At 43.6% G+C, this 23094-nt stretch overlaps 2 protein-coding genes across 15 annotated transcripts in view; both read right to left on the bottom strand.

Moving 5' to 3' along the window:
• The window catches only part of MSRB3 (methionine sulfoxide reductase B3), an 83893-nt gene extending 77617 nt beyond the window's left edge, over positions 1–6276 (bottom strand). For 4 of the 12 annotated variants that reach the window (XM_046938165.1, XM_015281636.4, NM_001199578.2 and 1 more), the window contains exon 1: positions 2447–2722. Coding sequence is in view for 3 of the 12 variants with exons in the window: in XM_040695677.1 (XP_040551611.1) it covers positions 6085–6261 (177 nt within the window). In the remaining 9 variants the exon portion in view is untranslated. Of the gene's footprint in view, positions 1–2446; positions 2723–3998; positions 4232–4665 lie in introns of those variants that run through there. The other 8 variants (XM_015281611.4, XM_015281618.4, XM_015281622.4 and 5 more) reach the window with 5 other exon arrangements.
• Positions 6277–6424: 148 nt separating this feature from the next.
• LEMD3 (LEM domain containing 3) overlaps positions 6425–23094 on the bottom strand; it is a 49080-nt gene continuing 32410 nt past the window's right edge. For 2 of the 3 annotated variants that reach the window (XM_416073.8, XM_015282755.4), the window contains 5 exons: positions 22681–22859; positions 14121–14202; positions 9080–9185; positions 8919–8997; positions 6425–8657 (listed from right to left, as the gene is read on the bottom strand). In XM_416073.8, the coding sequence (XP_416073.5) occupies positions 8494–8657; positions 8919–8997; positions 9080–9185; positions 14121–14202; positions 22681–22859 (610 nt within the window). In that variant the 3' untranslated portion in view covers positions 6425–8493. Of the gene's footprint in view, positions 8658–8918; positions 8998–9079; positions 9186–14120; positions 14203–15750; positions 15875–22680; positions 22860–23094 lie in introns of those variants that run through there. The other variant, XR_005847929.2, reaches the window with a different exon arrangement.

Below are 23094 nucleotides of genomic sequence, written 5' to 3'. Positions count from 1 at the left end.
TTGGGCTGAGCAAGACAGGACGGGCAGAAGTTTGAAACACAAAAACTACGAGCGGTGCTCTCTACTCCAAACCCCACGTACCTCTCCCATTGCAGTGTCACAGAGCTGGTTAACCACCAGCACAGTGGACTTCACCTGTATTGATTTCATGTCTTGATCAAAGGCAAAAGACGACCTGGTTATAAACCTTCCCTTTCTGCAATCAAGATTTCAAGGGACAATAACACTGCTGGAAATGACTCTCAAAAGCTGGGTAATAATTTCCCATTTCTCCTCAAAAATCACCCAAAACTCTCCACAAAACTACCATTCACGATCTCCTGTTCCATTACACAAATCTCATGTAAACTTGGGGTGATCATCATGTTCCTCCCAGCATTACTTCTCTCTCAACAGAAGGTATATTCCTGATTGTCCATCATCCCCCATACTTGTGTCTCTTCTCCTTCCTTGCCACAGCTTTGGAGACTGTGTGTGCCAAATCAGTCACGCTGATGCTGAATCACTTATATTCCTGGACTATGAAGCTATCATATATCTGCAGCCCTTCCCTGAGGTTGCACTTCCTCCTCTGACAGGTTACAAAACTCACCCTAAAATACCTGGGAAATAACTTGGGATAATCATTCGGAAGAGTAAGCATCTCTGAGGATTTCTGAAAGGCTTTTGCCCTTCCCAAAGCTCAGGGGTAAGCTGGCAACGTCCACTTTTAAAAAGGGAGAAAGCAATGGGTGAACTGCACGTCTATGAGCATACCTCCAACATCCAGAGAGCTTTTGAAACAAATTTTTAAAAAAAGAACAAAAAACACATAAATAGGCAACTGCAAAGTACCAAAGCAATAAGCAGCCAAGATGGATTTGTAAGATCTAACCCCATCAAACTAGTATATACTTTCTTTCTTTTCTACAAGCAGGAGGAAAGCAGCACATCCAACAGATCTCAAATACAATATACTTCTTGATAGAGCTCCTGGTGGTATTTTCACAAACAGACTGGAGAAGCATCTTCCTTCTGGATCATGGCACAACAGCTTGGGAATGCCACAGGCTGCCAGGCTGGGAGAACACCCCAATGAGCTGCCAAGGGCTCAGCTCTGATCAGCGCTTCTCCTGCTGCTGGGACCTGCGAGCACTCCTATGTGAACTGCAGACACCAACCTGGAAGGAGCATACAGCACCACAAAGAGCTCAGCAGAACTCAACATGATCCTCAGACAGTGGAAAAGGGCCAAAAATCAGTAAATGGAATTCAGTACAGTCAATTACAAAGAGATGTAAACAACCACAAAAGCACTCAAATGCACAAAACCAAAATGGAAACTACAAGGTGAGCAGCAGTACCGCAAAAGAGGATGTCAAGGTCACAGTGCCCATAAGCTGAGTCAACACTGCGATAACTGCTGCAAAAAAAAGGCAAGTGATAATCTGGAGTTTATCAAAAAGAGAAGCATGATGCCTAATAGCAGGAGCTGGGGAGGGAACCAGCTCTGCTCAATGAGGTACCAGCTGGAATCTCGTGCTGGCTTGCGGCATAAGACAGAAGAAACTAGGGAGAGTTCAGAAAAGAGAAGGGAAGTGGCTCAGAAAATCCAACCTCTGCAAAGGCCTGGGAAGAACTTTGTTTATCTACAAAAGTGACTGTGGTGGTGCAACAGCGCTCCGAAAACCTGTGTCTCTTCTTAAACAGCAATACACCGAGAAGCTATTACGCTGTGTGTACTGCTGCCACAGTTATGAACTGTCATACTACAGCTAAAAATGTATTATGCTAAGTCATATGCAGCATAGCAACAAAAAGCCTCCCTCCCTCAGACAACTCTGCAAGGGCAGTCTGAGGCTCTTGCACAGTATCCCCCGTAACCCTACCCTGTATGGTTCCCCCACTGCTCCAGCAGCTCGGTAAGTCCAGAGGCAAGCAGCAAAGCTGCTTTGAGCTTTTTGCACATGGAGTGCCAAGCTCTGTGCAAGACTGGAAACCAGCGGAGCCCTGTGCTTCCCTTGGAGCCAGCCACTACTTGCCTGCAGGAGCCAGGGCAGAGCACGTCCCCTACATTTCTCTTATAGAAATAGGTTTTAATAAGATACGCTATCAGCATGGAGTATCCTTCCACTGATTCTAATCCTGTAAAAAATAGGAGGAACTAAGGATATAGTCCAAAAGCACAGTTCCCACAGCAAGCAGTCAAAGACTAAGGCTCTCTGCCCAACAATGCTGACATTCTTTTCCTGCAGCCTTTAGAAAGCAGAGATGATTAAACTACAAAAATCCCCAAACCCCTTTATCTGGGAAGTTTCTGCTATGCATTTCAGGCCCTAATGTCACAGAGCTGCCTGGCTCCCCTTGACCCTTCCACCCTTCCCAAGCCAACAGCAGTGTGCCCACTCCCTCCTTGCCCCCAGCTCGCCCAGCCCACAGCCCCACAGCCACAGGAGCCGAGCCTCACCAGCTGCTCTGCCAGCCCTGCTGTCAGGATCACCACTGGCTCAGCGCGTGGCTGGACTTGAGCAGGTCCAGCAACTCCACGTCAGATCGCTGCTTTCTCTATATAGGCTCCGTGCTCTGGAAGCAGACACAGGAATCCTAAAGCCAGGCTCACTGCGCTGTCAAATGCCATCACGTGGACTGAGAACAACACCCATGTGAACTCGACCCCAGGCACCCGGCTGCACAGAGCCCTCCAGCAGAGCAGTGGTGCAAATCACCCACACCTTCCCTGCCTGCATTTGGAGGTACAGCACAGTCAAGATCAAGGTGCTGGGGAACAGAGCTTGGCAAGAACAGGGCAATGCTTATCTAGGCAGGGCATGTTCTGGACTACTTTCTTTTGGCATTGACTGGCATGGATCGCTTCCTCAGGAAGCTGCTGAGATGCCCTGGGTTGATTTCTTTTTCCTACTCGCATTGTGCAGCCCAAGCGAAACTGATGGCATTTGGCAGTCCCTGCCCCAGAGCTATTGTTGTTTCCTGGCAGCGGGGCTTTGTTTTCCATCAGGTGGAAGGCGAAGGCGTTGTCCCTGTTTGGAGGAACAGGGAGTTACAAAGCTCCCTGGGGACATAATTCCAAGCGCCACACACGGCGCCGCTCTCACGAGTTCTTGGACATGACAGCACTTCCCTACAACACAATACACGAGCACACTGTGTACGCTTTGCTACACTGCTGCCTGTGTTTCAAAGATATCATTAATCCCCGTGTTCAGAGGCCACTGAACAGAGAGCGCAAACCAGGGAGCTCAGCAGAAGTCCCGTCCTCAGACTTCATGCAACACTCAGAAGCTGAATCATGTTTCAATACAAAACTTACTGGAAACGTCTCTCTCGGTGCTCCCTATAAATAAAGAAGTACTTGTGCCATTAATCATCTGACAGCACGTGCTATGCCAAAAGGTAAGTCTGTAGAAATAGCAGAAGTGTGTTAGCACCGTGTAAGCCTAAGCACTGCCCTTGTCGGGTATGGGCTAGCATTGTTTGAGCTCCTCGGGTCCTTTTCTCACTGAGAAAAGCCTCTTTATGCCCAGGAACAGTGCTGGATTGTGTGGCTGTCAGATAATGCCATTGGAACTGAGCTGTTACATGAGAACCAGCAGGCTGGAGCGAAGGAAAGAAATTATAGTTTCCAATTGCATCACGGTGAATGGAGTTCCCAAAGAATTCTCGCAGCCCGTTTTCAGACAACACCTAAGGACCGCATCCTCGCAAGTGAAGGACACACAAATATGCCCTCTAAAACCCAGAATGCCACTCTGGACCCTCTGATGCTGTAACACATGCTCCTTTCCCTTTCTTAAGTGAAACATTGAAAGTTAGTTCAGAACGCTGCTGGTTTGTTACATGTCCAGAGATTTCCATAGAGGAGATCAGTTTTGTGCTTCTATTTAAGCTCCTACACCCGTAGTTTGCTGAGAACAGAACATCCTCCCAGTGTGAGCAAAGCATCTGGAAGCTCATAAAGCAGCCCTGCAGAAGCGGTAAGAGTGAGGGAAGGGAGAGCTCACCTGCAGCCCCTTCTTGCTCTACCAGACACTACAGAATGAACACCCTAAAGGCTGGCAGGTTTTTCTGGTTTTGTTTTTACGTCTCAAAGCTCTCTGGTTCATGCAGAGAAAGTTGCCTCTAAATAAATCCATGTATGGACACGAGTCCTCCGGAGCGACAGACACCCAATTTCCCTCCAGCCTCAGAGCCTTGTGTTCCAACACAAGGGAAAGAAAAGATCCTATTTCCTACCTATGACCGAAGTTGCACACCGCTTAAATGTTGATCTGTCATGAGGACGCTTAGAATGACGCAACCCAACAGAGCTGCCTGACAATTGGACGGCTGTCCCGCACTTGTAGCGATGCCAATGGATGCAGACAGCAGACTTCTTAGCCTCCAGCTGAGAAGATTAAATCCTTAACAGCGTGGATCTCTTCTCCCCCTTCTCCCTCCTGCTCCCCTCTCCCATGCAGCGTAACAAAGGAACCCCAACAATATACCTAAAAGGGATATTTGATTTTCCGGCATTGCTCATGCACAAAACAGGCTGGGCTTTCAGCGCCACAAACAGCTATCATCTTACAGAGCTGCCTGAATGCAAGCAGGCAAACAAAATCCTCCCGTGCCTTCGTGAAGATCAGGGCAAAACACCAAGTGTTTTCCTCATGTGCAAGTTTCCCTTACCACAGAGCCGTGAGGAATGCATAGGGCACACGCGGGTGGAAAAAGTGCCTTCACCCGACCCTACTGGGAGGGCAGAGCAGCCCTGCTTGGACAAATCAACCAGGCCGTTCCGTCAAAAGACTTTATTTCTGTCGAGGATCAACTGCTTTATATGGCTTTGTCACCAAATATAGCGACGCCACCCCGTACGTAAAGGCACTATCTTTAAGGACGGGGCTTTTGGAGGAAAAAAATAGAACTCTTTTTTTTTTTTTTTTTTTTTTTGCCTCCTAAAAGCTCTTCTCAAATGTGTACGGGAGAGATCCGAGAAACGTCCGACAGGAAAACACGCAACCAACCACAGCCTGCAGCTGAGCTGCGTGCGGCCCGACTCCGCCAGGCTCGGCGCTTCGGGGAAATCGCCGCACAGCGCCATCCAAACCAAACCTCCTTTCGTCTGAGAGTCCCAGAGTTACTCGGTGCCTCTGGTTAAGCCGTTCGCCTCACTTAATGCCCGACACAAACTCCACGCGACCGTTAAGAAACGCTGTTCTAAACGAAGCCGCGCCTCCAGCGACGCCGCGGTTCTCTGAGGAGCTCCGAGCGGACGGCAGACGAGGATGAGGGGCGCGCGGAAATCGCTCCCAGAGAGGCGCAAAGGGCGCCGCTACCAACCAAATTTGGCAGCGGGGAACAGTGACGAACTGCAAAGGCACGCAGCAAAGGGCCGGGAACCGTCCGCTAAGAGCGCTGCGAGCGCCCGTGTCGCTTCGGCGGGGGGAAGAGCACCAGCCCGACGAATCGCCTCCGGGCTCCAAACGCGGCACTGCGCCCCAGTGAGAGTGGCTGCGGGTGCTCCGCGTCGGGAGCGCGGCTACGCTGCTAAACGGGGCCGGGAGGAACCGAGCTACACCCGATTCCCGCACGCACCGCGTTGGTCAGCAGCGTAACACAACCCGCACGCAGGGGACAGCCGCCCAGTTCCGAAAGCGCACGCGGAGCCCGAGCTCCCCTCGGGGCCGGTAAAGCTCCACGTACGCAGCGGACGGCCGCAGCGCAGCCAGCAGGCCGTGCCCTCGCCCCGCAACCGCTCCGCCGTTCCGCTCTGCGGACGGACGGACGGCCGCTCCGCAGCGGCACCCAGACCGGCACGGCGCAGACGGTGGCGGAGCGGAGCGGAGCGGAGCGTGACACGACACGACACGACACGACACGACACGACACGACACGACACGACACGACACGACACGACAAGACGCGGCCCTCCCGCCGGCTCCCGCTCCCCGAGAGCGCCCCCGCCCCGCCCCTCCCCCAGCAGGTGCGGCCCGGCCCCGGCCCGCGGTCCCGCCGCCCCTCCCCCGGCCGCAGCCCCCGGCCCGCCCTCCCCGCGGCGGTGCGGGGCCGGCGAGGCGGCGGGGGGAGCTGCCCGCCGGCTCCTACCTGCGGCTCCTGCGGCGGCCGCCAGCGCCAGGACGAGTGCGGAGAGGAGCGGCGGCGGCGGCGGCGCAGCGCGCATGAGGGGAGGCCCGAGGGAGCGGCGGCCGCGGCTCCAACCCCCCCCCACCCCCCCTCCGCCCCCCGGGATAGCGGGGACGGGCCCGCCGCCCAGGGAGGCATGACGGGAAATTCCTGGGCACCGGCGGCCAACGCCAAATAAGAGCACCGCGCGGGCGCCCCGGCCCCGCAGCGCCGAGCTTCGGTGTGCGGCGCGGCCCCCCCTTCTGTCCCCGCAGCCCTCACGGGAGAGAGGCGCCCACAGACGTACGACGGGAGACGCGTGTAAAAAAAAAACCCTAATAAACCTTTATTTCGAGTCTGGTTCGCGTAGCGTCGGTTTTTACAGGACAGGGTGACAGGTTACAGCAAACATCCGATTCCTCTCAAATGTTCGGTATTATACACGTCCCCCTACCTCGTGCAGGAAGGGACACCGGTCAACTTAACAGTTTAAAGGTAAAAGAAGCTGCATAATAGTACATATTACAATAATAATGTACAGTGTTTATACAAGAAGTATATTTCAGAAGCAAGATGGACGCGGCTGCATCGAGAGGCGACCTTTGAAAAACGCCACAACTATTTTTACATTCACTCTTGCAACGGCTCACAAGATGGGTCATCACTAAGGTCAGGTTAACAAGTCACTGCTGCACATCGATACAACGCCATTAGTTTATATACATATATATAGGCCATATACATGTATATTATACATATATGTATAGAGTAAAACTCGTCGAAATCTACCAGACCTGGCACAATTCACTTACCCGTCAAAAATATGTACTCGTCCTCGGTAAGCGGAATTCTGCGTGGCTGATTATATATTATATATACTCATTCATTAGCATCTGAGACATAAAACGGAGGATTTAAAAGTTCTCGGTTAACAAACTCTCCAATAATAAACATGGTGCCCACAAAAGCACGAAGGTAAGGCACAATAGGATTTCTGTTGCAGAACAGTGTGCATCATGTTTACTTAACCGTAAGAAAAAAAAAAAACGTGCATTATTTGTGCAAGTCCATGCTGCAAATCCATCCTATCTACAAAGTAAAGGGAGTTGCAGTCGCTCCTTGGGACCGGTGCGCCTCCAGTCCCAGCACATCCCTGGGGGATATTCACCTCGCTACCCGGACACCGTGGTGGTAGGAGCGGGGCTTAAAGGAGCCAAGGGTCTTACATTTGCAACTGCGCTTCTCAGCAACGATTCTGCACTTCCAGGCAGCTTTCTGCCAGGTTTACAAACTTGCAGTGCCAAGATTTACTGTCAGCCGTACTTGTAGCTTGTGTCAGCCAAAATGGTGGCAGGGAAGCGAGCGCCTTGCGACGCTTGAGAAGGAAACTGCTTCATCGCTTAATCCCAAATGGTATTTTGTCACAGCCCTGGCAATCGTGGTAAGAAATACAGCTTTTCACAAAATACTTTTCCAGTATCTGCCAATTGCGTCTTTATTGCTCACAAATTTGAATTCGTTACAATTGGTATCAGACCTCTCACACAAAATCAGAAGGTATTTTGATATAAAACCTATAAAAGATATTTAACCTGTATCTAACACTTTAAGGTATTTGGCCTCTCGTCACGGCGCAGCCAAACCCATATAAAACACCAGGGGTTCTGAATAAAATAGGAAGCTTCTCCACTGCTTCGTCGCAGACGTCCTCACTGAACACAACCAGTTTTGCCACCACCAGCATTTACATGTATATACAAAACCCATTACATCCGCACTCAGCTCGTTTTCCCTCACGCTTATATGCAACCACTAATGCCAGATTAACTTCCCCCATACCCTAGCTGCAGAAAATTATTATTTTACGGCAGGAAAAAGAAAAAAAAACAACTAATATTGAATGAAAAAAATATATTTTTTTTTCCTTTTCTTTTTCTCTTTTTTTTTTTTTTCCTTTTTAAACTTATTCACCATCAGGAACTGGAGGTCGGTTGTTACAAAATACCCACAAGATTATTTCACAGGAAACTATGGAAATACAGGAAGTCTTCTTTTCTCCATGCTTTTGTAGTATCAAAAACACCTCTTGGTGCAAAAAATACAGTCACCACATCTGAAAATGTTTAATGGATTCGGAATTCCACATGCAGAACTTAAATGCATTGCTTTAACGTAGCCCCGGATAACTTCCTGAAGGAATTTCTTTTTCCTGTCAGCTCAGTGTTACTGCCTCACTGCTAAGTCCCTTTGGAAACAAGATTTCTGGAACGTCCCAACTTTTATTTAAATCTTTAAAGAATTACATACAAAAAGCACTAAAAAAGGAAGACGGCGGCCAAACAGGAATATTCCTGTTGCAAGTAACAGTCCTAGCGGTTGTAGAAAGACTCCTCAGGAACTTCCCTGAGAATGAGTTGTGCCTGTCCGAAGACGGAGATGTGACATAGAGTTCATGTGTTTGTTTGATGGCTTTAGTGGAGTGTTGCAGGTGAGAGCCTGGGGAAAACGATGGTGGTATCGATCTAGCCGCAGGTATTTGACTGTGACCAGCTTCCCTGGAAGGCGAAGAAATACAAAGACAGAGGTCCTCTAGTTTACCATTATTACATTTTGCCTCAGGATGCAGCAAACAAACCCAAACATGCTCATTACAATGAAATTAGCTTACCAGGTGATAAGGGCGACTAAAAAGACAACTTTTACATCTAACAGAAGTATTGAGCTGTAATAAAACACTCGGTCACTTAAAAGGACTCCAACCACAACCATCTTCTGCCAATTTTACCCACACTTTGCCACGAACCCCAATTTCTTACCATCAAACCAAGAGCCATGTAACGCCTTAAAAGCCTTCCCCGCATACTCTGGAGACAGACACTTGACATATACACAACCCTGCAGTAAGAAAGAGTTTTTGTTAAAGCCCAGCTGACAAGGAGAAAGGAAATCATTAAGCTGTTGCTGGAAGGACACTCACCTCACGGGAATTTTTGTCCACAGCAATATGAACAATTCCATCGTTATCACTGCATTTCTCCAAGATCGCTTCTTGAATTGCTAAATGCCAGTGATCGCCTATTTCCCTAAGGAATAATAAAAGGTTTAATTAAGCATATCTACTTTTAAGAAGTTACAAAGATGACAGAGGAACAGAAGTGTTAGCAGCTCTAGCAGCGTGACAGAACACCAGTCTGAAGTACTTGGACTGTGAGTCAGTAGTTTTAATAAAAATGCATGTTTTCTCCCATCCGCATGTTCTATGCTTTGGTTTGCTCTACCAAAACATCTTAGAGTGTACCAAGTGAAATACTTTGGGATTTATCTGAAAGATATGTTCGAGAGGGCATTTAATGCGCTCCAGCAGCTAACAGGTATTTAGTCAGTAGGATCTGACTACAGTAGTTCAAAGCGCAAGACTTCAAGTCGCAAATAGCATAATGCCAGGTCTTTAGCATCCTTTATTTTTCTATACAGATGTTCTCCTCTTGCACTATGCTACTTGGACATACTTTCTGTACCTTTTTGACTGATTACTTGGAGCTGAGATCAAGAACTTGGATAAAGTACAAAACCATATTTTAAGACACATCTACTTGCAACTAATTTGGAATAAAAAAAATCAAAAGATTTCAGCTTTCTCCATTCGTAACAGAATAATTTTTGGTTTTATGACATACAGGAATTCAATCTGATATTTGAGAAACCCTTCAGAAAACAAAGGAAGTTTCTATTGGTCGTGACGTGCATGCTACTAAAGTTCAAAATCCCTTAGGGCAGAGTTTTCCATGCGTACACATGCATGGTAACTGTATCTCTTTGGAAAGGAATACCAAATTCAGAGAGCTACTGAGCAACTACTGTGCCAACAGCCAGACAAAATTTAGTTGTATTACTCATCTTTCCCCTCTAAGACGAAAGGCAGAAGTAAAACATTTTATATTGCTCCTAATTAAACAAACTACTTGGACCTATGTGTAGGCAATTAAGAACGTTCAGAAGTGTAATCAAGCCTGAAAAATCTACTTGCTACAGAATCACAGTTGTTTTTCTTCAAAGGAACCTACTCGTCACTTCCAACCACCATTCCCCAACCTCTTCAGACTTACATGCACAGGACTGTTTATCTGAAGGCCAATGTAAAGTCTACTCATGTTTAGTCCAGGGAGAGTAAACATCCTTCTGTCATACTTGCAATAATCTCATCCTTGCCAAATGAGTGGTTTCTTTAGGACTCAACACAACCTTTGGGAGTGTGAGACAGACCGAGTACTTCAAGCTATCAAACAGTCAAGCAAATTGGGTCCCATGGTCTGTTTCAGAAAATTTAGTCCTATGAACCAAAAGGAACAATCCACACTTCGGGTGTTGCAGCCTGCTATCACCACCTTCCTACATCTGAAGCTGCAAGCAAAGACATCGCCCCACACCTACTTAGGCTGGCTGTTGTTCCATGAAGGACACCCTTCAACTGTTCCTACCTCAGCAGAAGAATCAGATAAGACAACAGCATACACATCTCTGCCACATTCTTTGTCCCCTCCACCAGCAATCACAGAGCAATATTAAATGGCCAGGCTTCAGCAAGCTGAAGGAGCTTCTTAGCTATTCAGACACTATTCATCACTGAAATGGCTGCTGCCTTTCCCAAACAAAGCATCAAGTTGTACTTCTTCCATAAGGAACCGACAGAACATGCTGACTGAGCTCCAAAAATAGAAGTTAGTAAAATCTGATTCAAATTTTGGCAGGCTTCTCATGGAAAAGTATTTCGTTGTTAAGATTAACCAACCTTTACGTGTATCACTAGAGAACACAACACATATGTATTTTTTCTGAAGGCGCTGCAGTCTATCTGGCCCTAGTAAGATAAACCTAAGCAGAGGCAAAACAATTTCAGCAGCCTTAATACACCCTTTAGCCTACTTGAATGGCATCTGCACAAACAATGAATCTACTTTTTCAATAATACTATCAAAAGCTTTGAGTAGTTTTCCCTAAGTAAGGCCAAAATTCTTCAGATATCTGCCCTTTCTTATTTAGGATAAAAATTGGAAAACATACAACATAAAACCCTGCAAAAATTAGAAGATCCATCCTACTCATACTGAAAGCCAAAGCGGCTTCTTTTTACTAGCTCAAAATAGAGGGAATATACAGGTCTCGTTCCCCTTCGATAACAGTTTGAACATTATTTTCTAAATAATAACATGCCGTGCTCAGAACGTTAGGGACATAAAGCAATTTAAAGTTACAAAAGCCTGGAAATCTTGGCTTGGGTGCATTCCCTCTCAGCTCAGGACTCACGTCCAAGGGGTCAGATTTTTCTGAAGCATGCTGTTATCAGCAGAAAGCCAGCTACCACAAGGAGAGATCATATTGTTACAAGTAGGCAAGCGTCTCTTCCACTGCTTTGCTGTAAACCAAACATTCTTTTTCCCCAAATGCTGCAAGTCACTCTGTAGTGCTGTACTGCAGTACTCTGAAGCGCTCATTTCCTGCTTGGAAATTTAAGCATATTATTAACGTACTCTGTTTACTGTGTTTTGTAGACCTGGGACATGAAACATTAACAGCTGTCAACTAACTTGGAGTTGCCACAATGAAACAGGCCCCTCACAAAAGGAATGACTTGCCCTTCCACGATCCTGCACGTACAGCTCATCAGCTTTCAATGTGATTCTTGCAGGAACGCAACATACGCTTTATGAACCCTTCTCATCACTGTTTTAGTGGCAGATGCAGAAAAACTGTTTATTCAAATGATGCCTAGGCTGCTATTTCCAAGGACAATCCTGCATCTGGCATAGTAAATGCCCAGGACATACAGTCAAAACAAATCATAATTTTAAGTCAGCTGCTGTGGTCTGAGGGTTCACAATGTCCACGTAAGTTTTCCGCATTTAGACAGTGGAAAGAATTACTGACGTTATCAGCATTGATAAACACAAATTAACCAGCATATCTTCCCGATGATTCTCAGATCAATGCAGAAGACCACTTTGATGGATGGCTTCTTTTACCAACTACTGTTAGCTGACTGTTTTGAAACGTATTCAAGTTGTTTATAGTTAGCATACAGTAGCATGACAAAGAACAGCTAAAAGCTTATTCCCTTAAACATATTTTGCACCCTTTGCAAATGTCTCAGCTGGAATCAAAAAACATTTGCAAACTTAACCATACACACACTGGTATATTCTGTGTTTCAGAGCTGCTCTGAAGGCATTCAGCTTTTCCAGAGTGGAATAAGAACACTGCCCTTCTTCCTCCTTTGACATGAGCAGTTGAATAAAGCATTTCTTCTTGCACAGAGGGTTTGCTGTTTACTTTTTAAGTCACTCCAAGGGTGTGAAAAAACATATTGCCTTCAGCAACAGTCCTCTGCAAGACAGCTAATGGAAAAGGAGTGGGCTGGAAGGTACAAAATGAAATTGGACCAGGTATCCCACTAGGACTATAAACAATCAGTAATGAAAGACAACACTCAAAAGAAAAGGTCTAAAAAAAAAATTTTTTTTAAATGAATGTATCAGATAGAAGTTGCAGTACCCAAATAGCTGAATGGACATCGATGCTAGTTTATATAACATAGCTTAAACCCACTTATTGACTGGGTCACTACTAAAAAGGAGCCTATAACAAAGGCATCCCCATCTGAGAAGACTGTTTTCAACAAAGTAACATCTCAGTTACTAGTTCCATTAACAGTGTAACAACTAATACAGATTAACACTAAATGTTACACTGAAGCATAAGGAACAGATTTCCACACCACTGGGAGTGATCAACCGTAGCCTCCTTTGTAGCAAGGACAGTCAGGACACTGATCTCATCCAAAATTCCCAGCAAATCTTATCTTCCATCCTCCTATAAAAGGATCTACCAATCTGCCTCAAGAACAATGCCTAGATGTTCAGTCTTGCTGAAGCTATGAAAGAAACAACAGTGGGAGTCTCTGTCCATGACAATCACCAAGCCTTAAAGCCAACAAGAAACAGTTTTTAGGATAGTTCTCTATGCTAGGAATGACACTGTCCTCAGCTACACTAGATAACACCTTTCAAAATGATAAGGTACGAAACTAAAATAATGAAGAATGCCTAAGTTCTTCACATACACGAAGATGCATATCTGAAGTTTGCGACCATTTATGTCTACACTCCACTGTCCTCTCCATATTCTTCAGTCTCAATTTAGCATGACAATATTTCTCAAAAGCAGCACAGCACCTTCGTCTTTCCCTTATGTAACTGCACCAGGGTACAAGTTGCTTCAAAGAGGTTACTGAAGCCCTTGAAGTGCACTGAACAAAGCTTAGAAAGGTGTACCTGATAGAACCAATGTGTTAATTCCCTGCGTAAGTCCCCAACCCTTAACACTATCTAGTCCACATCAAGGACAGTAGGTGAAGCTTTAAAAGACTACAAACATTGAATTCTCGTGCCTTAATTCTTGACACGTGATTAAGTTTGGAACTTATTTATATACATTACCTGTGAGCATTATTAGACTACTTTGCAGTTATCTGCTTCAAAACCTTTTGAAAAACCCATTTGCTTAGTTAAGCAGTCACACTGCCATAAGACAGTGAATACTTTTAATTCAGCCTTTCAAGTGCAAACCATGAGACTTCTACCACAGCCTAAATGCTTCAGAATACTTAATCCTTGAGAAATCTGTAATCTTTTAGGATCGGGCCCCAGAAGTCTTCCCTGTCAGTTGATAGGATTGAACATTTATAGAATCAATTAACAGAGAAGAATTAATCATGCTGTTTGGAGCAACGACTTAATGCCACACTCTTAAATAAGTGACCCCAAGACAAGAAACAAGACAACGAAGGACAGCAGACAGACAGTAAAATTATGTCTTCCCATAGATGTTAGGGACAGATCTTCTACAGCTGGCTTGCTTCTTTCAAGGCATGCATGTTTACTCACTTCTAAACCCTCCTAAGACGATGAAAGCAGACACTTTCATATGGATACAGAAATTCAGAGAGAACAGTTCTTACTTACATAACAGGGTCAAACATATTGCGAATCTTTAGACACGGTGTCAAGCTGTTCGGCGGTGAATTTCTTCTATCTAGATGAAATGCTAAAAAAAATGTAATAGTATTTATTGACATGCACAATATTATCTCGTTAACCACTCTATACATTAAAAACAGAATACTGTCACCCACGTACGAAAAGGCTTCACACAAATTAAGTTTCCCCAATCTTTTACTGCACCGAGGAAAATGCATCACACCTAAATATTGATTTTTTTTCAATACAAAACTTCTAGATGTAAACAGATAACACATTCTCTCATGTTCAGTCCATAGTAAATGAAAGGAATGAAGGGCATTTATAAACACCATACAGTTGAAAATAAAGTGTTGGTATTGTGTCTCTGAAAAGACAGATATTCTTAGAATCCGGATCAAGCTTTTGGAGCTGCAGGTTAACACTCAGTTCCAAATACCTAATAAATTAATGTCCCTTTCCACTTGGGGAGCAGTCTGTTGTCCACTTGACTAGGAAATAGGGAGAGTCAAACACATATCTGTGTTGCAGTAACAACTGTCAAGGATGGAGCTTTTGTAAGCCTAGGTGCTCTGTACCTGTGATCAGAAGCTTGGGAAAAAAAATGAAATGAAGTACACCAAAAGATGCAACAGATACAAGAAAAATGGAAATGAAAAATAACAAGCAATTCTTTCCAAGATGAACAGACCCATTAAATATGTATGCGAACTTCTAAAATCAGTATCTTCCTTCTAAAGTTCCTGAATGCGCCACTTGGGAGTCACAACAGAAGAACGCATGAAAAAAGCAATAAAGGAGCCCTTTAGATTCAGCTAAGGCAGTCCCACGTCACAAGGGGCCAATGATGCACGTATCCTGGCAAAACAACTTCCAACGCTTGAAAGAAGTTTCACTTTGAAGATCTGGAGAAGAGTAGATGCAAGAGTTTAACGATCGAAACTCTCAACAAGAGAAAAGCACGTTCCAAGCTGAGGCTACTGCTTCTCCTTTTCAGACCCTACTTTGTAGATTCAAGATGCTACATTCCTGGTATTACAAGTCCAAGTTCTGGGCAGCAGTGCTTGGTACTACTGACCTTTAAAAAAAAAATCTTGCAAGTACATCCAAGACACATCAACACCACCGTTCTTCTGTAAGTCATCAAAACAAAACCCTATTGGCAGTTACACAGGAGATACTGCACGTCAAAGAAAAGCGCTAACCATGAGAAAGCAGCCTGCAGATGCAGCATAAATTTAGAGAAATTTGAGGTTAAAAAGAAAAAAAGCTTACAGTTATGTATTGTAAGTTACAAGAAGTGGCCTCTGAATCTAAAATGAAATCTACCACAAGTTCCTCAAATAAGTATAACTGTTCTTACGAGAGCATAGAAGCATGCTGTCCAAGACACCGACGACTTGTTGAAGAAAACTGTCCAGTCTTTCTTGGGAATGGATTCCTAACTATGCTGGTGACACCGCATCCATCTCTGAGCTGCCTACAGTTTAAGGACAAGTCCTTTTTCAATAGCACATGGTTTTGTAAAGTTTTTTGCCCCAGGATAAAAATTACACAGAGGGTATACAATAAAACTTTACAGAACTAAGCAACATTGAAAAATAAATGGACTTACCTTACTCAGGTAGGTTGGCTCCAGCAGATCAAGGGAGGGTGAAATGTCACCAGCATATTGTACACTGGGGCACCAGACCATACTGGAGAAGGTGATCTGGGGTGGCCTAGTCATGGACCCGGACCTGAAAAGGTGTGGGGTTGAGGAAATTATGTGCTGATTGTTAATAGCTAGGTTTATTCAGCACATTCTTTTATTTCAGTGATAAAGAATGGTGAGATTATTTGCAGAAACTGAAGGCAGGCAGGATCAACATTTCTAAAAAGCTATTTCTGAACTAAAAGAAGATAAAATACAGTCATTTAAGACGGCAGCTACACCAGTAAGCTGTGCAAAGTAACAAAATATGAAGTGCTTTTGTATGTATCTTTACTAACACAATCTCTGCCTGCTCCCATTCCTAATAATCTTTCGATGAAAAGCTCAAAAGGATTTCAGGTGTTAACTCCAGTCAGAGTAGAACACCAGCACTGGTGCAAAACTGATCTACCAACTTTATGTAAGCTCAGAGGAGTAGAAAAGATGTGCTCAGAGCAGTGCAGTACCTGGAAATAAAGATAAATTCTGCTTTTTCTAGAAATGCTTCCAAGTAACCATAAGTTAAAAGAAAGATGTAGGTCCTTACGCATAAGGGGAAAACAAAACTACAAAAATCATTGATGGACAAAACAATTGCTACCACAGTAATATGTATTAAAATGTAATACCAGAAATCAGACCAAAAGGGAGACTAGTGAAGAAGTAGGCAAGGAAAAAAGAAATGAGTCTGTCTCAACAACAAAATTCAAAATAGTGCAGTAAACAGATGTCTCTTGAACTTCGTTCCACATCTGTAACAATTAATTTTACCCCTTCCCTACAGAAGGGCAAGTTTAAATTAATAGGTAACAAAGATATTCAAATTACAGTACTGATTACTTAGAAGTTTACACTGATATGGAACATACTAAATGTCATATCAAACAAACTAAATAAATACCATAGCAGCAGAGAGCTCCTCAGAACATGGGCACGTGCAAGCGTTCTTGCAGGACAAGAGTAAGCTACACTTAACTAAGCATCTTAATTGCCATTTCTTTTCCTAGGTCTCAGCAGTTAAGATTAGAAGATGAGAGCAAAAACATAGATATGAAATGAGAAAGTGGAAGCACAACTTTGTGTAGTAAATCACTGATAATTATTTTAGGACTTTCATAGGTTCTTCTTTGGGACCAGGGACCACTTTCAAGAAAACCCAGTCACACTGCACCTCAGTCACATTGCATTTGATTACTTTGAACTGAATACGACAGCATTACTCCACACTCAATCATCAACAGTCAAAAGGGAACGTCTTCAAAAACCCCTGCACCACTGGGACTGAAATGGGTCTATGATGGAAAAGTGGCTCCTTCACAAGCTTCAAAATGAATACCAATTGTGGCACAGCTTTGATACCTCTTGATCCACTACTGTGTTACTGCAATAGAGATTACCCAGCATCTTTACCGTGAGTTATAAAACAGAGCAACAGATCTTTAGATTCAGATTCGATGCACTTGATGAGATTGAAGAGTCAGGTAACTATTTCTGACAATCGCATTTATTCATGTTAAGCCATAGGTAACTAATTTATCAAGTACTAGCCTTTCTTATCAAAGCAGGAGAAAAAAAGAAAAGGCTTTGTTGAAATTCTAAAGTTAAGCACTGTCACACAACACACAAGGCTTGTCAGTAGACAGAAAATACACTGAAGTCAAAATACTGCTAAATGCTAATAAGAAAGGAGACTCTGATTGACATGGGTTTTAATAGAGTTAAGTTAAGCTACAGAAGGGATGGAAAGCTTCATGGGATCGAAACTGCATTTTACCACAAGAATATTTTCCAGTTTTCTTGCAGTACTTATGTGAGCCTTTTCAACATGGAGAAAGGATTGTATTCTTAGAAATGGAGGAGGAGGGCTATCAGTCACTCAACGTAACAGATTAGCTTGCATGCTGCAGGATGAAATATCATCCTAGACATGGTACTTCAGAGAACCTTCTTATCTTCAGAGCTTTAAGGGAACTTTAGCCACCGCCGTTAGTTTAGCTTCTTTGGAGTTCATCGTACATATTTTTCCTTACAGATCCAGTTACTGAAGACATGACAGGACAATAGCATCTCTTCGCTCAAAAGCAAGCTGAACACGCTAAAAAATATGTATTCTTTCACTCATTTAATTAAGTTATACTTTGACCTGAACAAGATTGTTTTCGAATTGACAATATCGTTTGTTATTTTCATTGAGCTTACCTACCCGCTTTTCTTTTGACAGATACATCAACTATTTATCCAGTAGATGATACCTCAAAGTACACCAGATTTGACTCTGACACAATTAAAAAACTCCCAAACTACTGCCTGTCAAAGTACAGGCTGCATCCTGCAGGACTGAACAAAATGCCACAACACTCCAACTGTGGATGCCTGCATAGATACAATAGAACCTAGATCTTCATGCACACTGCAGGTCCCACACTTAAATTCATGGTGCCATACACCAATAACCTACCACTATGCACTGCACAAGTCAAAAGGACTTCAAGTGCACTTATTCTAAGTACTGCGCTCTGCTACAGAGCTGTGCCAGATTTCAAAATTAAAAAATAAAACGTGGTGTTGAAACAATTTACAAGGCCCCAATCCAGAATTAATTCTGCTTCAATATGTATTGAGTTTGTTGAGGATGTACCAACCTGAAGAGCATTTAAAATAGTCTCTAGTCTGATTTATGAACATCTATCTTCAAACTTCAGAACACAAATACAAACTTATTCTATTTACTTCTAATTCCAGAAACAAAGGCAGCGACATATACATAACTTGTCAATACCAGGAAAAAACCTTCAAATGTGAAAATAGCCTGCTAACTGGATGTACTAAAACGTAGAGTCCAAATAACTTTGTTACTTCGACAACTCCCATGCTCTTCTGTTATAGCTGAAATATATTACTTCAATTTTTCAATTATCTTTGCTGAACTACAGACCTAAGAACCAGGAAAATAGCTGTTGAAAGAAGTGTTAACGGGATAGCTGTTAATATATCCTATGCAGTAATAAAAAGCACAGAGGTAACCCTACCAAGTAGACATTCTAGGCAACATGAACGAGGCTAAAAGCCACAGCTTAGAAGCAGAACACATCTATAGTGTGCTGAAGTCAATATTAGATGCTCAAATTTTCACAGTACCGACCAGAAGCTACTACTGAAGTTTCCTAAAAAGTTTTGGAAGCTACAGATGTGTTGGAGACTTAAATGAGTATTTCATGGAGCAAAACAACACCTGAGCCATCTCAACCAAGAAGTCTTCCACATGAAGGAAAAACCAAACTGATCTCTGGTACAGGACAGAACATTATCAAGTTATTTATATTGAGGTCAAATCTAACAAGAAAAGCTGGAAACAAATGAGTGGTAGATAAGAAATACCAGAACTTGAGCGCAATGTTTCACAGTCCGTATTGAAGAAGACGCAATAGAAGATTCAGTACTGTAGTGTATGTAGCCTGCAGAAGCCACATTCAATTTAAATATCTGAAACTCAGTCATGACAGTATTACAGAGAACAGAACAGACAGCTGTAACATTCACCATTGCTGCAACTTTACCCAAAGCACTCACACACACCTACAGGATGTCACTGGGGGGGTGGGAGGGGAGAGAAGCTCTGCAATTCTCATGAAGTTACTATTCACATCTTACTAAAATGTTGAGAAACTGAAATAATGCAACATAGTTGTCACAGAATATTATACTACCACTATTTCAAGACACCGACTGCAGAACCTTAAAGCCTGCAGTAGTGACAAAATCACGCACACAAACAAGCACTGGATCCCAAGACCACAAAGACCCCCATCAAATAACATGCAAATCTCTCAAAATACTTGGCTTTACTGATGGGAGAGAACTGCCATCAGTAGAGAGAACTTTTGCTTTGAACTTAAAAAAGCAAAACTTAAAACTCAAGGGCTGAAGGCATATACATGCACTAGCTGGGATAAAAATCAAGATGTTAGCACTCCTTCTATTCAGGCATTCAAGCCTGCTATAGTTAAGCGTGCCAGGCCACAAAGAAGCCCTTTCTGTCTGGAAAGGAAATAATCACAGTGGAACAATCACTTTAAAACTATATCCTCTATACGTAAGGAATAACAAAAATATTGTTTCTTACAAGTAAGAACATATGTCAATTTCCTTTTATTGATATAAGCCAATTACTATTTGCATTAGTGAAACTAAGACCAAAATAAGCACACTCCAGACGAACGTGTTAGAGCATAGCTGCTTGTTAGTAGGAATTGTTTTTGTCTGCTTAAGTGGGACCAAGAAGGGAAGAAAATCTGTTTGGTTTTTAACAAAGCTGCTTTCAACATCTAGTTCAACACGTGACTCAACCTCAGCAACATCCAGTCTACAAAAGTAAGCTGAACTAAAAACTGGAGAAACAGCAGCTTCTTCCCTCACCAGCAAAATAAGCCATATCATCACCTGAAAAACCAGGATTCTGTAGACTTTACGTCAGTCACACTGATGAAAGAATACAGCATTCCAGAAGAACATAACAAAAGAATCTTTTAAACAGTCTCAAGAGTTAAACAACTGAAGACTTCATATAAAACATTTACCTCTGTCACTTAGGTTTTGCCCAAAACAATCTCTTACAATGCAGCCCCAAATTCAAGACTTAAGGCTTGTATCTTCCTTTGACTAAAACTGAAAAAAAATGAAGCTTAGCAAGAATAGAACAATGAGATGATGACCACTGCAGACTCAATGGATTTCCTGCCACTTGGCTCCAAGACAAAGTGAAGTGTCAGACTGCTGCAGAAGTCACATATGACAACAGCCTCTTCTATTAAAGCAAATACTCTGCTGCAGCAGAGAACTTTAAAGTATGAATGCACAGTGAAAAAAGGTATTTACGAAACAAAAGAAACACTAATAGGAGATGCCCCAAATCCTCACACTGCCAATTGAGAGAACTTTATCCCAGCGGACTCCCCTTCAAAATAAGCATGCAGCTCTTCTTCCAAACTCTGATTTAAGGTATGTGACTTATAACAACAAGACATTCAAGATCTAGAAGCTCTGGTCTATGGGTTGTCAGATAGAAACAACGGCATTAATTCTAACAAGTATAAGGGATACGAGAATTCAACCAATTAAAGGAGTGCTTTTTCTTTGAGAGAATTAGCTGATGTAGTCACCAAACCAGTCTCAATGATATTTGAGAAGTCATGGCAATCAGGTGAATTCTCTGGTGACTGGAGAAAAGGAAACATCACACCCATTTTTAAGAAAGGTAAAAAGGATGACCTCTGTCAGTCTCACCGCTGTGTCAGGAGAGATCATGGAATAAATCCTCCTGGAAGCTACGCTAAGGCACATGGATGACAGGAAGGTGATATGGGAGAACCAGCATGGCTTCAGCAAGGGCAAATCCCGCTTCACAAACCTAGTGGCCATTTATGATGGTGTCACTGCATCAACAGACAAGGGAAGAGCCACTGACATTATCTATCTGGACTTCAGTAAGGCCTTTGACACAGCACAGCACAACACCCTTCTCTCCAAATTGGAAAGATACAGATTTGATGGGTAAACTGTTCAATGGAGGAATAACTGGCTGCAGGATTGAGTCCAGAGAGTGGTGGTCAATGGCTCGATGTCTGGATGGAAATCAGTGACAAGTGGTGTCCCCCCTGGGGTCAGTGCTGGGACTGATACTCTTTAGTATCTTTATCAGTGACACTGACAGTGAGGTTGAGTGCACATTCAGCAAGTTTGCTGATGACATCAAGCTGAGGGATGCAGTTGACACACCCAAGGGACAAGATGCACCCACAGGGACCTAGACAGGCTTGAGCACTGGGCGTGGGGAAACCTCATGAGGCTGAACAAAGCCAAGTGCAAGGTCTCTCACCTGGGTTGAGGCAACTCTCCCTACCAATACAAGCTGCAGAATGAAAGGACTGAGTGCATCCCTGCTGGAAAAGACCCAAGGGCACTTGGTGGATGGCAAGCTGGACATGAGCCAGCAATGTGCCCCCATGGCCCAGAAACCCAACTGTATCCTGGGCTGCATCAAAAGAAGCATCAAGAGAGGTGATCCTGCCCTTCTACTCTGCACTGGTGAGGCCTCACCTGGAGTACTGCATCCAGATGTGGAATCCTCAGTACAGGAGAGAGACAGACTTGTTGGAGTGTGTCCAGAGGAGGGCCACAAAAATGATCAAAGGTATGGAACACCCCTCCTACAAGAACAGGCTGAGAGCTGAGGCAGTTCAGCCTGGAGAAGAGAAGGCTGCAGGGCAACTTGATAGTGGCATTTCAGTATCTAAAGGGGAGCTACAGGAAAGAAGGGGACAGATACTTCAGCAGAGTCTGTGGTGACAGAACAAGGGGAAACGGCTTCAAGCTTACGGAGGGCAAGTTTAGGTTGGATATAAGGAAAAAGTCTTCTACAGTGAGAGTGGTGAGGCACTGGAACAGGCTGCCCAGAGGTGTGGTGGATGTTCCATCCCTGGAAACTTTCAAGGCAAGGCTGGATCAGGCCCAGGGCAACCTGACATAGCTGCGCACATCCCTGTTCATTGCAGGGCAGCTGGACAAGACGACCTTTAAAGGTCCCTTCCAACATTAAGGATTCTATGATTCTTTGTTTAAATTCACGGAAAGGAACAAGTAACCCATTTTGGCTGTATGTCCTTAGGTGTAACAGAAAAGCTTATTTGGTTTGAATGCTTCGAATAAGTAAATCTACAGAATGAGATGACAAAAATGGTGCCAACTTTGTAAAAATACTTAAAGAGATGAGAGAAAGCAAGTCTTCCATTCCCAAGTGACAAAATACCACTTAGAAGTTAGAAACAGAAATTAAAACAATTATATTTGTAATACCTTGGCCTTGCCACACTTTTGACGGTATTACTAAAACTTTGTCACATGCTGCAGAAGGTTGCATCCATTTCCAAACCAAGAACTCAGCACCACCTATTCTCCGTGTCTCTGTGCGAACTCGAGATTCATTTGCCGCTAAGAAGTCAACTGCTCTACTCCAGACTTTCCTCATTTTCCTCCTTAAAAAAAAAAATGAAGAATTACAATGTTAGCATTATAATAACCTGTAAAGCTGACATCAATCACAGAAGCAAATCATAGGAGTAACTCATGTTCATGTTTTTTTCCCTACCTTTACTGATAAGAATCTCCAAGAATATTAATCTATGCAATCTACTGCTAGTTAATTTGTTACTCAACCAATTTATAATTACTAAGTCATATGCTTTATTCTATGTAACAAAATGAAGTACA

Source organism: Gallus gallus, chromosome 1 (genome assembly GCF_016699485.2).
Source record: "Gallus gallus isolate bGalGal1 chromosome 1, bGalGal1.mat.broiler.GRCg7b, whole genome shotgun sequence".
In the NCBI taxonomy this organism is placed as follows: Eukaryota; Metazoa; Chordata; class Aves; order Galliformes; family Phasianidae; genus Gallus; species Gallus gallus.
Note: the sequence above shows the minus strand (reverse complement) of the source record. Positions and strands in the feature narration are given on the sequence as shown.